The sequence below is a fragment of the Astyanax mexicanus genome, chromosome 4 (assembly GCF_023375975.1).
Source record: "Astyanax mexicanus isolate ESR-SI-001 chromosome 4, AstMex3_surface, whole genome shotgun sequence".
Classification (NCBI taxonomy): Eukaryota; Metazoa; Chordata; class Actinopteri; order Characiformes; family Acestrorhamphidae; genus Astyanax; species Astyanax mexicanus.
In genome coordinates this window covers 7,690,572-7,704,547 of record NC_064411.1, presented here as the reverse complement: position 1 = coordinate 7,704,547, position 13,976 = coordinate 7,690,572, and the positions used below count along the sequence as shown (strand labels likewise).

Genomic DNA, 13,976 nt, shown 5'->3' with positions numbered 1-13,976 from the left:
TGTGTTATTCTGTGTCTTATTATGTTAGGGATGGATAAATGGAAAAATATAGGAAGCCATACTATAATACTTTTTATGTATTTTATATATATATTATAATAACTTTTTTTTTCTTTTTCTTTCATTGTTTTCTATTTGGTTTAATTTGTATATATACACATTGTTATGTCCTCCCTCTGCACAGTGACCTCAGTTATCAGAGGTTTGTATTAATATGATTAAAGTCTTAATGGTCCTCCGAAGAGGGGGGGTGGTGGCGGGCAAAAAAAAAAAAGTTAGGAATCAAAATCAAAAATTGAATATGTTACAAATGAGAAGTTCAAAAGAGAAAAAAAATATAACAAATATACAGTGAGTCCAAGAAGTATTTGATCCCTTGCTGATTTTCTTCGTTGGCCCACTAATAAAGACATGATCATTCTATACTTTTAATGGTAGATGTATTCTTACATGGAGAGACAGAATATTAAAAAGAAAATCCAGAAAATAAATCTAAGGAATATATATTAATTGATTTGTATTTCATGGAGTGAAATAAGTATTTGATCCCTTAGTATTCATTAGCAGTTCTGGCTTTTACAGACCAGTTAGACACTCCCAATCAACTTGTTACCTGACCTGAAGCCACCTGTTCTCACTAATCACTTGTGTGAAAAACACCTGTCCACAGAATCAGACAGATCACACAGATTTCAAGTCTCCAACATGGGTAAAACCAAAGAGCTGTCACAGGACCTCAGAGTCAGAATTGTTGACCTTCACAAAGCTGGAATGGGCTACAAAAAGATTAGTAAGGTGTTGGATGTGAAAACAACAACTATTGGTGCAATTATCAGAAAGTTTAAAGAGTATAACATGACAATCAACAGACCTCGGCCCGGTGCTCCAAAGAAGATTTCGCCTCGTGGGGTGGCAATGATGCTGAGAACGGTCAGAAATCGTCCTGCAACCACTCGGCAGGAGTTAGCAAATGACCTGAAGGCAGCTGGGACCACAGTTTGCAAGGAAACAATTGGCAACACTTTGCGCAACAATGGATTCACATCCTGCAGTGCCCGAAAGTTACCCCTGCTGAAGAGAGCACATGTGGAGGCGCGCCTCAAGTATGCCAATGATCATTTGAAAGATGAACCAAGTTATTGGGAGAAGGTTTTGTGGTCAGAGGAGACCAAAATTGAACTTTTTGGCCTCAACTCCACCCGCCATGTGTGGAGGAAGAAAAATGCTGCCTATGACCCCAAGAACACTGTGCCCACCGTCAAGCATGGAGGTGGAAGCATAATGTTTTGGGGGTGTTTCTCTGCCAAGGGTACAGGGCTACTTCACCGCATCACTGGGAAGATGGATGGAGCCATGTACCGCACAATCCTGAGGGACAACCTCCTCCCCTCTGCCAGGGATCTGAAAATGGGCCGTGGTTGGGTCTTCCAACATGATAACGACCCTAAACATACAGCAAAGGCAACAAAGGATTGGCTCAAGAAAAATCACATTAAGGTCATGGAGTGGCCCAGCCAGTCGCCAGACCTCAATCCGATCGAAAATCTATGGAGGGAGCTGAAGGTCAGAGTTGCCAAGCGACAGCCCACCAACCTTCATGATTTAGAGAGGATCTGCAAAGAAGAGTGGGCCAAAATTCCCCCTGGTGTGTGTGCTAAACTTGTGGTTAACTACAACAAACGTCTCACCGCTGTGCTCGCAAACAAAGGCTTTGCCACTAAGTATTGAGTGTGTTTGGCAAGAGGGATCAAATACTTATTTTCTTCATTGAAATACAAATTAATTAAAATATATTCTTTAAAATTATATTCTGGATTTTTGTCTTGATATTCTGTCTCTCCATGTTAGAATATATCTACCATTAAAAGTGCAGAAGGATAGTGTCTTTATTAGTGGGCAAACAAAGAAAATCAGCAAGGGATCAAATACTTCTCACTGTATATGTTTAAATATACTTGGTTACTTTATTATCCTTTACAGTTATTTGAAAATTATTTCAGTTTGGATTTTGTCAGTCTTTGCTTTTATTTTTGTGTTTTTGTGAATGTTCTGTAGATTTTTTTGGATTTTTCTGTTAAAGAATTTTGCTTCTGGAATCTCTCCTTTGCTTTTGCTTTAGTTTTTTGCTTCTGAGTTTTGGCACACTTTTCACGGGTGGGCGGGGCTAAGAAGAAGGTCCCTTGAATCTCCATTGGTCAGCTGGTTCTGGACTGACGGGTTCCCTGAACCCTCGTCTGAGACTGACCACGCCCACCCCACCAGTTTCAAGCATCCTTCCAAAAACGGAGAGCGAACAGCTTCCAGTGCACAGCAGCAGCTGCAGATACTTTAACAATTAAACATCATACAAACGTTCTGTTTAATGTTATATTATGTTATATTATTCTCTGTTTCACTCCATTAAAAAGCTCACATTAGTGAGCTGTGCTAAATATTAATGCACAAAGTATGATAGTTAACTAGTCAGTGAGCTAGTGAGTTAGATAGTTACCTATTCAGTGAACTAGTGAGTTAGCTAGTTACCTACTTTGTGCATGAAAATTTTGCCTTCTTCTAAGCCCCGCCCACCTGTGAAACGTGTGCCAAAACTCAGAAGAAAAAAACTAAAGCAGAAGCAAAGGAGAGATTCCAGAAGCCAAAGTCTTTAACAGCAAAATCCAAAAAAATCCACAAAAAATTCACAAAAACATTTGCTATATATTTTTTCTCTTCTGAATTTGCAACATACAATTTTTGCTTTTGATTCCTTACATTTTGATTGTGGATTTTATTTTTTTGTGAAAAACTTTTGGCACAAACGGAGAGAGAGAGAGAAACAAATGGAAAGAGACAAAAACAAACAGAGAGATGAAGAGAGAGCAACAAAGCTCTCTATCCAGGTCTGAGCTGGAAGTCTGAACCGGATTGTTACAGCTGGACACCACGTTTCAGTCGTTTAACCAGAGAAGAAATAACGGCAGATAACGGCAGAAGTTGGGGTCAAACTTGGTGCCAAAATAAAACTTGGGTTTAAAAAATAGTAACACGTTACTGATTACAACTTAACAGCATATGTTAATAATTTAAAATAATTTAATTATTTAATAATTAAAAAAAAAATCACAGAAACACATTTAAAACTGATTTTCAGATTTTCACACGTCTTTCTTCCTATATTACACAAAACTAATCTGAAAATGTAAGAATAAATCACAAGCACAAATGATTTTAAAATGACTTCAATGTTAAATAACACATTTTAGTGATTTTCTAAATGTAACATGTAATATGTTGTTACTTTTGTACATGCCACATTTAATATTTTTGAATTGATTAAGAAATATAATCAGATTATTCATGACAATATTTGAGATTAACTGCAATTACGTTTGTTTTTCCTAAGACAAATTTTTATAGTGGATATTTAAATGTAAATAAAAGAATGAATGTAAGAAATGTAAAATGCAATTATTAATGGTGTCATTTAAAATACTATTATATACTTGTATTTTTGAGGGGAGATAAAGCTAACGTGGGGCGCTGGAATAAAGAATGCATGGTGAGTAGGATTGGACTCAGGAAGTGTTTGTTATTGCACACATGCTTATTATAGGGAAAATACCTTTTTAAGATTTAAATGGCCTGGTTGAAATATGTAACCGCCAGTTTTCAGTAATATGTACACTGTCCCTTTAAGAGCTCCTTACACTAGGTATACTGCCCTTTTACGTGTATAACTATGCTGAGAGCGTAGAGAACCAGAGTGTGTCCTGTGCTTTACCACAGAGAATGCTGGACCTAGCTTCTTTCTTTTATTAATTTTTTTCTGCAAGTAACAACATATGTGGTGCCTTTAACTCATGCATGAACTATGTTGTTTGTCTTTTTTGATGCAGACATTTTACATTTCCTAGCATACATGCATACATACATAAAAGTTAAAAGAATAAAAGGAAATGAGCATAAAAGAGTACAATTACTCTTTTTTGTATTTAGTCTGTAGATGCAGTACCATGAGAAATTAAAGGGCACGGAAAAGAGCAGGGAGAGTTGTTTAGGGCTCCTCCCCTTTGCCAATCTGGAAAGAACATCCTGCTCAGACTAACCTTGCACATCCTTCTGTGTAATTTAGTTTATTTGTGTGATTGCAGTAGGTAATCACAATACTGTTCTTCTTAAGTCAAAATCTTATCATTATTATTATTAGTGTGATTGCAGTATGCACTCACAGTACTGTTCTTCTTAAGTCTTATTCTTCTTATTATTATTAGTGTGATTGCAGTAAGCAATCACAGTATTGTTCTTCTTAAGTCTTATTCTTTTTATTTTATTTTTATTCAAAAGTTTGGACACCCCAGAGCCCCAGTACTGTGTGTAATGGAGCCATGGGTCAAAAGTTTGGACACCCCAGAGCCCCAGTACTGTGTGTAATGGAGCAACTGGCCAAAGGTTTGGGTACCCCGGTCAGCTCTGCAATCACACTCGCAGTTTCTGCAGGAACTGCAATCTAGTTATTATTATTCTACCTGTTTTGTGTCCGGTTAACTAGTGCCGCAGTTTTCGAGATATCGACTTCGTTCAAAAGACAAAACGTGCGTACTTATCGGGAATGGTGGGCTTGTATACAGCTTTCCGATCGGACTTACGTTTTTCGTAAAAACTTCGGAAGTGTACGCTTTTTTGCCCATTGAAAATGAATGAAACAATTGAGGACCTGTAGAACCTATTGAGCTCTTTCCGAAAATGTGCATCACGAAACGTTACGACGTATGGATTTAGTACGATTGTCGTACGAAGTGGCCCCACAGGAATGAATGGGGCCATCGGAGGATGGCAGCTAGATCGAAGGACAGCAGCTAGAACTCCAGTACTGTGTGTAATGGAGCCACGGGTCAAAAGTTTGGGTACCCCGGCCAGCACTACAATCACACTTGCGGTTTCTGCAGGAACTGCATTCTAGTTTAATTAATTGTGTTTTTATTTGTTGTCCTGTTTGTTATTTTGGTTTGTGATAACCTGAAACACTGACCTGAGAATCTGAAGTTTACAGTGTGAACTCTTCAGTCCAGCAGAGAGCAGCTCCACTCCTGAATCCTGCAGGTCATTGTTACTGAGGTCCAGCTCTTTCAGGGAGGAGTTTTCCAGGTTTAAAACTGATTCCAGATTTTCACACGTCTTTACTCCAAGATTACATGAAGCTAGTCTGAAAATTTAAGAATAAACAAATGATTTTACAATAAACCCAAAGAAGAATATTTGAATGGATTGACAAAGAATAGAGAACTGGTGTTTCTTTTTACTGAAATAGTTAACATGCAGATTTCTCCACTTAATTTGTGATCAGCATGGGCATACAGTTAACCAAAAGCTCTGGGACAGATTAAAATGAGTTAAAATAGAAAAGAAAATGTTTAACAAAACAGAGAACAGGCAAGGCTTTTAGGAGTATGTATATCTATCTATCTATCTATCTATCTATCTGTCTGTCTGTCTGTCTGTCTGTCTGTCTATCTATCTATCTGCAAGAGATGTGCATTTATTTTAACAAAAACATATAACTTCCCCAAAACCTTTATTTAAGATTGTATTTAATCAGTCTAATGTGAATTAATTAATGTGAATTAATTAATGTGAATCCATCAGTGATTGAATGGAAACTGATTCTACACATCAGCAGTTGATTAAAAACTGTGTGAAGGCCTGAATAAAAATACTCACACAGCTCTTGTGGATATTTTAACTACTGGCAGCAGCATCAGAAAACACTCCTCTGATGGATCATATTTACTGAGGTTAAACTCCTCCAGCTCTTCTTCTGAGTTCACCAACACAAACACCAGAGCTGACCACTGAGCAGGAGAGAGCCTGTCCTGTTGAAGATGACGCTCACCACCTCCACTCAGGTATTTCTGCACTTCCTGTACCAGAGAATGATCATTCATTTCATTCAGACAGTGGAACAGATTGATGGATTTCTCTGGAGATGAGTTCTCCTCAATCTTCATTTTGATGTATTTGACTGTTTCCTCACTGCTGTAAGAGATCCTCTCTGTTGGGGTCAGCAACACTCGTAATAGAATCTGATTAGACTCCAGTGAGAGACCCAGAAGGAAACGAAGGAACAGGTCCAGGTGTCCACCCTCACTCTGTAAGGCTCTGTCTATGGCACTGCTGAGGAAGTCAGTCTTCGTTGACTTGCTGAAAAACTTGAAGAGTTTACTGGTTTGTTGTTCAGTGGATTGTTCTTTTGGAATTTTTCTGTTGAGAAATGCATATAAAGCAGCAAGAAACTCCTGAACGCTCAGATGTACAAAGCTGAAGACCTTCCCCAGGTGCAGCTCATGTTCCTCCCTGAAGATCTGGGTACACACTCCTGAGTACACTGACACTTCTCTAAAATTGATGCCGCTCTCTCTTAGATCTTCCTCATAGAAGATCAGGTTTCCTTTCTCCAGCTGCTGGAACGCCAGTTTCCCCAGAGCCAGGATACTTGTTCTACTCTGCAGAGGATCAATGTCACTTTTCCCACTGTACTTCTGGCTCTTGTGTTTGATCTGAAAGATCAGGAAGTGTGTGAACATCTGCGTCAGGGTTTTGGGAATTTCTCCACTCTCAGCTTCACTCAGCATTCTCTCTAGAACAGTGGCTGTAATCCAGCAGAAGACCGGTATGTGGCACATGATGTAGAGGCTTCTTGAAGACCTGATGTGTGTGAAGACTTTATTGGCCAGGTCCTTATCACTGATCCTCTTACTGAAGTACTCCTGTTTCTGAGGGTCACTGAAACCCCGCACTTCTGTTACCTGGTCAAAACACTCAGGAGGGATCTGATTGGCCGCTGCTGGTCGAGAGGTGATCCAGAGGAGAGCAGAGGGAAGCAGATTCCCCTTGATGAGGTTCGTCAGCAGAACATCCACTGAGGTTTGCTCTTCTATATTCACCAAGTTCTCATTGTTCTGGAAATCCAGAGGCAGTCGACACTCATCCAGTCCATCAAATATGAACATGATCTTGTAGCTCTTGTAATGTCTTAGTTTTAAATCTTGTGTTTCTGGGAAAACACTCTGAAGAAGTTTCACCAGACTGAGCTTCTTCTTCTTCATCAAATTCAGCTCTCTAAAAGGAAGTGGAAATATGAAGAGAACGTCCTGATTTACTTCTCCTTCAGCCCAGTCCAGAATGAACTTCTGTGCAGAGACTGTTTTTCCAATTCCAGCAACTCCTTTAGTCAGTACAGTTCTGATGGGTCGTTTCTGTTCTGGTAAGGGTTTAAAAATATTGTTGCATTTGATTGGTCTTTCCTGTGTTTGCCTTTTCCTGGATGCAGCTTCAATATGTTTCACCTCATGTTCTTGATTGACATCTCCAACCCCTCCCTCTGTGATATAGAGCTCTGTGTAGATATCATTCAGAAGTGTTGAGTTTCCATAGCCTGAGATTCCTTCATTAATTCTCTGATATTTATCCCTCAGATTAGATTTGAGCGTTTGTTGACATGCTGGGGCCAATTCTGATAACAGATGAAGAAAATAAAAAAACATAATTAGCTGTGATCATGCATTAGATCTCAGTGTAGGACACATGGTACAATATTTTAAAATAAAGGCTATATTGGTGTTTTTGTAGCAGCTGTAATTGCTTTAGATGTATTCATGGTGTCCTTACAAAATCAGTAAGTGTTAAGTTTAAGGACTACGGTCAACATTATCCTACAATTACAGAATCAAATTAATTAATGTTTTTCCTTTGGGACTTCACTTAGAAAATGAATTAGCACTAGTTGTTCCCATAGTCACGTCCCTGAACTCTTACTGCTCTCGAGTGTGTTGGCGATGTCTGTCTGATTCATGTTCCTCAGGATGTGCAGTGTGACCTTCAGCACCCCCTCCTTCTGATCATCATCCACCTCTCCCTCAGAGCATGCTGGGTAATCTGGACTCAAGAGTTTCTTGAATGTGTTCAGCTCGTTCTTCACTAGAGAGATGAACTTCTCCTGCAGCTTCTGATTAAGAACAAACTTCAGATAATCAGTAAAGCTGTTGCAGTACAGAGAGAGATGATGATACTGATCTGAGGAGGAAAGGAGTTATGGATGCTTTGGTGTATAAAAGGATTTAAACATCATGTTACTGACCACCATCTTATTGCATTAATATTAACATTGTTACTGTTATAATACTCTATAACACTCTATAAAACTGAGGGTGAATAATTTACAGTTGCAAGAACAGGTATGTGAACCCTTTGGGATTATTTGGATTTCTGCATGAATTGGTCATTTAATGTGTTCAGACCTTCATCTGTCACAACAATAGACAAACACAGTCTAATACACACAAAAATATATATGGTTGCATGGTTTTATTTAACACAACATGTTAACATTCACAGTTCAATTGGGAAAAGTATGTGAACCCCTAGGCTAATGACTTTTCTAAGAGCTAATTGGAGCCAGGAGTCCAAACTGGAGTCCAATCAATGTGATGAGATTGGATGTGTTGGTTAAAGCTGCCCTGCCCTATAAAAACACACACCAGTTTTAGTTCGCTGTTCTTAAGTAGCATTGCCTGATCTGAATCATGCCTCGCAAAAAAAGATCTCTTAGAAGACCTACATTCAAGAATTGTTGACTTGCATGAAGCTGGAATGGGTTACAAAAGTATCTCTAAAGCCTTGATGTTCATGTGTCCACGGTAAGACAAAGAGTCTACAAATGGAGAAAGTTCAGCACTACTGCTGCGACCGATGTGGTTGTCCTGTAAAGATGACTGCAAGAGCACAGCGCAGAATGATCAATGAGGTGAGGAAAAATCCTAGAGTGTCAGCTAAAGACTGAATACAGAAATATCTTGCACATGGCTAACATTTTGTTGACAAATCTACAATAAGGAAAACATTAAATAAGAATGGAGTTCATGGGAGGACACCACAGAGGAAACCAGTGCTGTCCAAAACAAATTGATGTTTTGATGTTTGAAGCACCTGGATGTTCCACAGCACTACTGGCTAAATATACTGTGGACAGATGAAACCAAAATTAATTTGTTGTTTGGAAGGAACACACAATGCTATATATGGAGAAAAAAAGGCACAGCACACCATCATCAAAACCTCATCCCAACTGTGAAACATGGTGGAGGGTGCATCATGGTTTGGGGCTGCTTTGCTGCCTCAGGGCCTGGACAGATTGCCATCATAAATGGAAAACAGAATTCCCAAGTTTACCAAGACATTTTGCAGGAAAACTTAAGACCATCTGTCCTCCAACTGAAGCTCAACAGAGGAGGGATGATGCAACAAAACAACGACCCAAAACAAAGAAGTGAATCAACAACCGAACGACTTCAACAGAAGAAAATGCATCTTCTGAAGACTCCCGACCTCCTGAACCCAATTGAGATGCTGTGGCATCATGACCTCAAGAGAGCGATTCACACCAGATATCCCAAGATTATTGCTGAACTGAAACAGTTTAGTGAAGAGTTATGATCCATATTCCTCCCGATCGTTCTGCAGGTCTGATCTGCAGCTACAGGAAACGTTTGGTTTGAGTTTTTTTGCTGCCAAAGGAGGATCAACCAGTTATTAAATGCAAAAATTCACATACTTGTTGCACCCTGTACTGTGAATATTAACATTTTGTGTTCGATAAAAACATGCAAACATATAATTTTTGTGTGGTTTTAGTTTAAGCAGACTATGTTTGTCTTTTGTTGTGATTTTATGACCAATTTATGCAGAAATCCAAGTAATCCCAAAGGGTTCACATACTTTTTCTTGCAACTGTATTATTAGTATCAAAACTGAAGTGAAATTAAACTTATATATAAAAGAAATCAGAGAGCTTTACATCATATATATGATTCATGACTAACCTTGAATATGTGGTCCAGTTTTTCTCTGGAATAGTTGTTTTTCTTCTTACTATGGATGAACAGAAAATCCACACTGTAATCCACATGAATAAATCAGCTGATCCAAAAAGCTTCTGTTTTAATAAAATTATTAATAAAATAAAGAATATCAGCAAATAACAGATACAAATAAATACTGATTTGTAATTAAAGCCTGCATTAAATCAATTATTTTCTACATGCATCAGGATACTGTCGTAGAAGAGCTAGGGAACCTAAATTCAATTCCCAGCAACTAATAGGGGTATTTATACTCAAAAGTTCAGGTGAGCAATCAGTATCTGGGTGAACCGGAATGCCGTTCATCAGTCCAGAGCAGACTGACAGCGTCAGGACTGACAAAATGTTTCTTAAAGGTTAAAACAGAGCTTTAACTTCTAATAATAAATAGAAATATAATAGTAAATAAAGATTTTTGTCCTTCTCTTTTTCTGAAGTTTTGATGTACGTCAAAGAACCTGTTGTTTTGAACCACAGTGTCAATGCTTAATTTGTTCTAAAATTAACAGTTTTTAAATATGAATAAATGATGATCAGTGCCAATTGTCATGGTCAGAACAGAATAGCAGACAAGCGCAGATACTGATAAAAACAAAGTATGTTTATTATAATAATAAACAGATGTAATCAGGGTCGATACAGAAATAAGGGTAATCACCAGTAGACAGAGCAATGAAGACAAAACCATACCATAAACGAGAGACAGTCCAGAGTTCATACACAAACAATCCAGTATCAGAGGTAATCCAAGAGGCGGTGGTGAAAGTACAGTCCAGGTCATACACAAACAATCCAATATCAAAGGCAGAGGCAAGAATCGGCGTCGAGAAACAAAAGCAAGGTCATACACAAAGTAAATAGAGACAAGAGATAAGTAACGCTTTGTACGAGGATAACCTACAATACGCGGCGTGGTAGTCTGTTTGGCGTGCACCTTTATAGTGCCAGTAATCAGTATTCGGGACTTCCTGGTGGAAGCAGGTGAGGTGTCACGTGATCAGGTGAATGCGTGATGTAGAGTTGCACGGTGTACCGAAGGTTCGATTCTTTTTCGATACTACGTCATCACAAACGATTCGGTTCTTTAGCGTTCGATGCTTTCGATACTGTATAGCCCAGTCACTAGCTTCAAATGAGTCAAATTAGTAGGCGCGATTTGATTCAGTTCATAAGAAAACTGATTCACACCGCAGCAGTCGGTGTGGCAGGATTCAGATAAACTTAGTGTTCTGAACAAATGAATCGATTCACGCGCAAGCCAGCAGAGCAGCAGCGAGTGTAGAATGGCGACGGCTAAAATAACAGATGTCTCTCGTCCGCGACTTGTGGACAAAACGGGCGCGAGGAGTGAAGTGTGGGAAAATAGTCTGAGATGTAGGCATCTGTTTTTTATTTATATTTTTATTTTTAAATAAAATAACGAAAACTGAAAGTGAAACTAAACTACTTTATTTATTAGCGCTGTTTTCACTCCCGCAGTTGTACAGCGGGGGCTGTTGTGCCGATTCTGTCCGCGAAGCGGGAGTCGGATTCAGTAGCGGATTCGGCACAAGCGCGGCGGCACCTCGTGGCGGTGTTAGTTGTAAGCGCTCGCGCTAGCCGCAAAATACGACAGAAAACACTGAGGGAGCTGCAGACTTATGTGTGGGACTAGAATATGAGCACGAAGAGCTAAAAGAGAACCTTTACCTGTGAGTAGCTCACATCAGAACACGCAAATCTCTCTCTCTCTCTCTCACTCTCGCTGTGTCTCTTTCTCTGTCTCTCTCTCTCTCTCTCTCTCTCTCTCTCTCTCTCTCTCTCTCTGTCTCTCTCTCTCGCACGTGAACGCCTCCGCGTTTGACCTGCAGCACTGTGTTTAGCTGTTCTTAAAAATCATTTTAATTAAATAATAGTTCTATGCTTCTATGTTACAGTATTATTTAACATAATTCTGATCATATTTCGCTCATTCATTTAGCAGACAAGCACCCTGATCTCTACAAAGAGCTGATAAGTCGACAGGTTAGTGGAGTTAGTCAAGATACACTCTGTCTGTAGCTTTACTAAGATTTACTAGCGACTGCTAGTAAATCACATTAACACGGAGAGGAGTGTGCAGGAGTTTTGTTTTGGACCCATGGTTTTCTCTATTTCTCCATTATCCCATTGGCTGTGAAACATGAACTCAAGATGTTCACGTTTTCGCGTTTCCATTGCAAATCTGTGGTCAGGCACGTAGCCTGCTTGATCGTTACACTGAACATGGGCTTATTAAAAATGGTAAACGGTTGATTAATAAAACGGAGCAGTGAGTGTTAAAATGAACATAACATTGTAATGTTCTTCTGTCTCTTTATTTTCGTTATTCAGAACTTAACTTCTGCCCGCCCGTCAGGTTCACATAGTCAGGCTACCATTACCTCTGGTTTTAGTTTTAGTTTTTAGGAAGTGGAAGTAGATAATTATGTTATAGTTAAGGTTATAATTAAAATGTTTCATTTTAGAATAAAAACGTTTGCACTGATTGTTCAGTGTTCAATCCAGTTCAGTCAAAAATAAACATTTTATGTTCAGATATTTTTATTGTTTTTTTTTTCTTCCAAGTATCGTTTTGGTATCGAGAATCGTGATACTACAGTTGGTATCGGTATCGAAGTCAAAATTTTGGTATCGTGACAACCCTAGCGTGATGTCAGCGGGTGGTGCATTCTGGGTAGTGTAGTTATTAACCTGAGAACCTCCGTTAGAGCTTGGTGTGGAAGGGACAGAGGAGCTAACAGCACCAGACGTGACAGTACCTCCCCCCAAGGGAGTCGGAACGGAGCCGGAACGGGGACGACCACGACGACGTCCACCCGACGGGCAGGGAGTACCGGCGGGAGGACCAGGCGTAGCCTCAGAGGTGACGGGCAGGCGGGGGTTGCGAGACTGTGAACCCCTACGTACCGGAGCCGAAGAAGAGAGTGAGCGCTTGGGACGCCCACGGGGCCTAGGAGCAGGCTTACTAGGGTGACGGGCATGAAACTCGGCCAGTAGAGCAGGATCCAGCACGTCACCGGCGGCAACCCAGCAACGCTCCTCAGGGCCGTAACCCTCCCAGTCTATGAGGTACTGGAGCACACCGCCACGCCTGCGTGAATCCAACACCTCTCGAACCGCATAGGTAGACGAATCCTCCCCCTCCACTGCCGCGGGCGGCACGTCATCTGGAACACCCTCAGCAAGTGGACCTGGGACAAGAGGCTTGAGCAGAGAAACATGGAACGAGTTATGCACCCTGTACTGAGCAGGCAACTCAATCTTATAAGTCACCTCGTTAACCTGAGACAACACCTTAAATGGGCCAATATACTTAGGCAACAGTTTCCTACAGGCCCCCTCAAACCTCAAGTCCCGGGTCGACAACCACACCCTGTCTCCGGGTTGGTATTGGGGGGGTGGTACCACGGTGTCTGTCGGACTGCTCCTTATATTTCCGTAAGACCTCCGAGATCTGCTGATGCGTCTCCTCCCACACCTGCTCACTCCGCTTCATCCAGTCGTCAACAGCAGGGATCTCAGTGGACGACGCTGTCCACGGAGCTAACGGAGGCTGATAACCCAGAATGCACTGAAAGGGAGTGAGACCAGACGTGGAGTTAGTTAAGGAGTTTTGGGCTATTTCAGCCCAAATCAAATATTGTGACCATTCAGAAGCATGCTTGAAACAGTATAATCTTAAAAACTTTCCCAACTCTTGGTTAACTCTCTCACATTGACCATTACTAGTGGGGTGAAACCCAGAAGTGAGACTCACGTGTACACCCAAATGTTCAAAAAACGATTTCCATACCCGAGAAGTAAATTGAGGACCTCTATCTGACACAATGTCCTCCGGGACCCCATAATGTCTGAAAATGTGTGTGTATATAGCTTGGGCGGTCTGAAGAGCAGTAGGAAGAGCAGGAAAAGGGATAAACTTAACTCCCCTAGAAAATCTGTCTACAACAGTAAGGATAGTAGTGTAACCTTCAGATTCAGGTAAATCTGTAACAAAATCTACAGCAATATGTGACCATGGTCGTTCTGGAACAGGCAGAGGACATAGCTTACCGGCTGGAA

General features: G+C 40.3%; 3 protein-coding genes across 10 annotated transcripts in view; 1 reads left to right on the top strand and 2 right to left on the bottom strand.

The window, feature by feature from the left end:
- The window catches only part of LOC125801399 (zinc finger protein 239-like), a 240,236-nt gene that overhangs the window by 68,900 nt on the left and 157,360 nt on the right, over positions 1–13,976 (bottom strand). The window lies entirely within an intron of this gene.
- The window catches only part of LOC111196471 (zinc finger protein 239-like), a 294,610-nt gene that overhangs the window by 228,491 nt on the left and 52,143 nt on the right, over positions 1–13,976 (top strand). The gene's annotated exons all lie outside the window — the stretch shown is intronic.
- LOC125801109 (zinc finger protein 501-like) overlaps positions 1–13,976 on the bottom strand; it is a 286,089-nt gene that overhangs the window by 257,267 nt on the left and 14,846 nt on the right. Inside the window, exons 2-6 of one of the 4 annotated variants that reach the window (XM_049477138.1) lie at positions 9,855–9,903; positions 8,907–8,994; positions 7,792–7,981; positions 5,698–7,489; positions 5,009–5,182 (exon numbers count right to left, since the gene is read on the bottom strand). The exons of 1 other annotated variant lie outside the window; for it this stretch is intronic. In XM_049477138.1, the coding sequence (XP_049333095.1) occupies positions 5,009–5,182; positions 5,698–7,489; positions 7,792–7,828 (2,003 nt within the window). In that variant the 5' untranslated portion in view covers positions 7,829–7,981; positions 8,907–8,994; positions 9,855–9,903. Of the gene's footprint in view, positions 1–5,008; positions 5,183–5,697; positions 7,490–7,791; positions 7,982–8,906; positions 8,995–9,854; positions 9,904–13,976 lie in introns of those variants that run through there. 2 more of the 4 variants (XM_049477137.1, XR_007438618.1) reach the window with 2 other exon arrangements.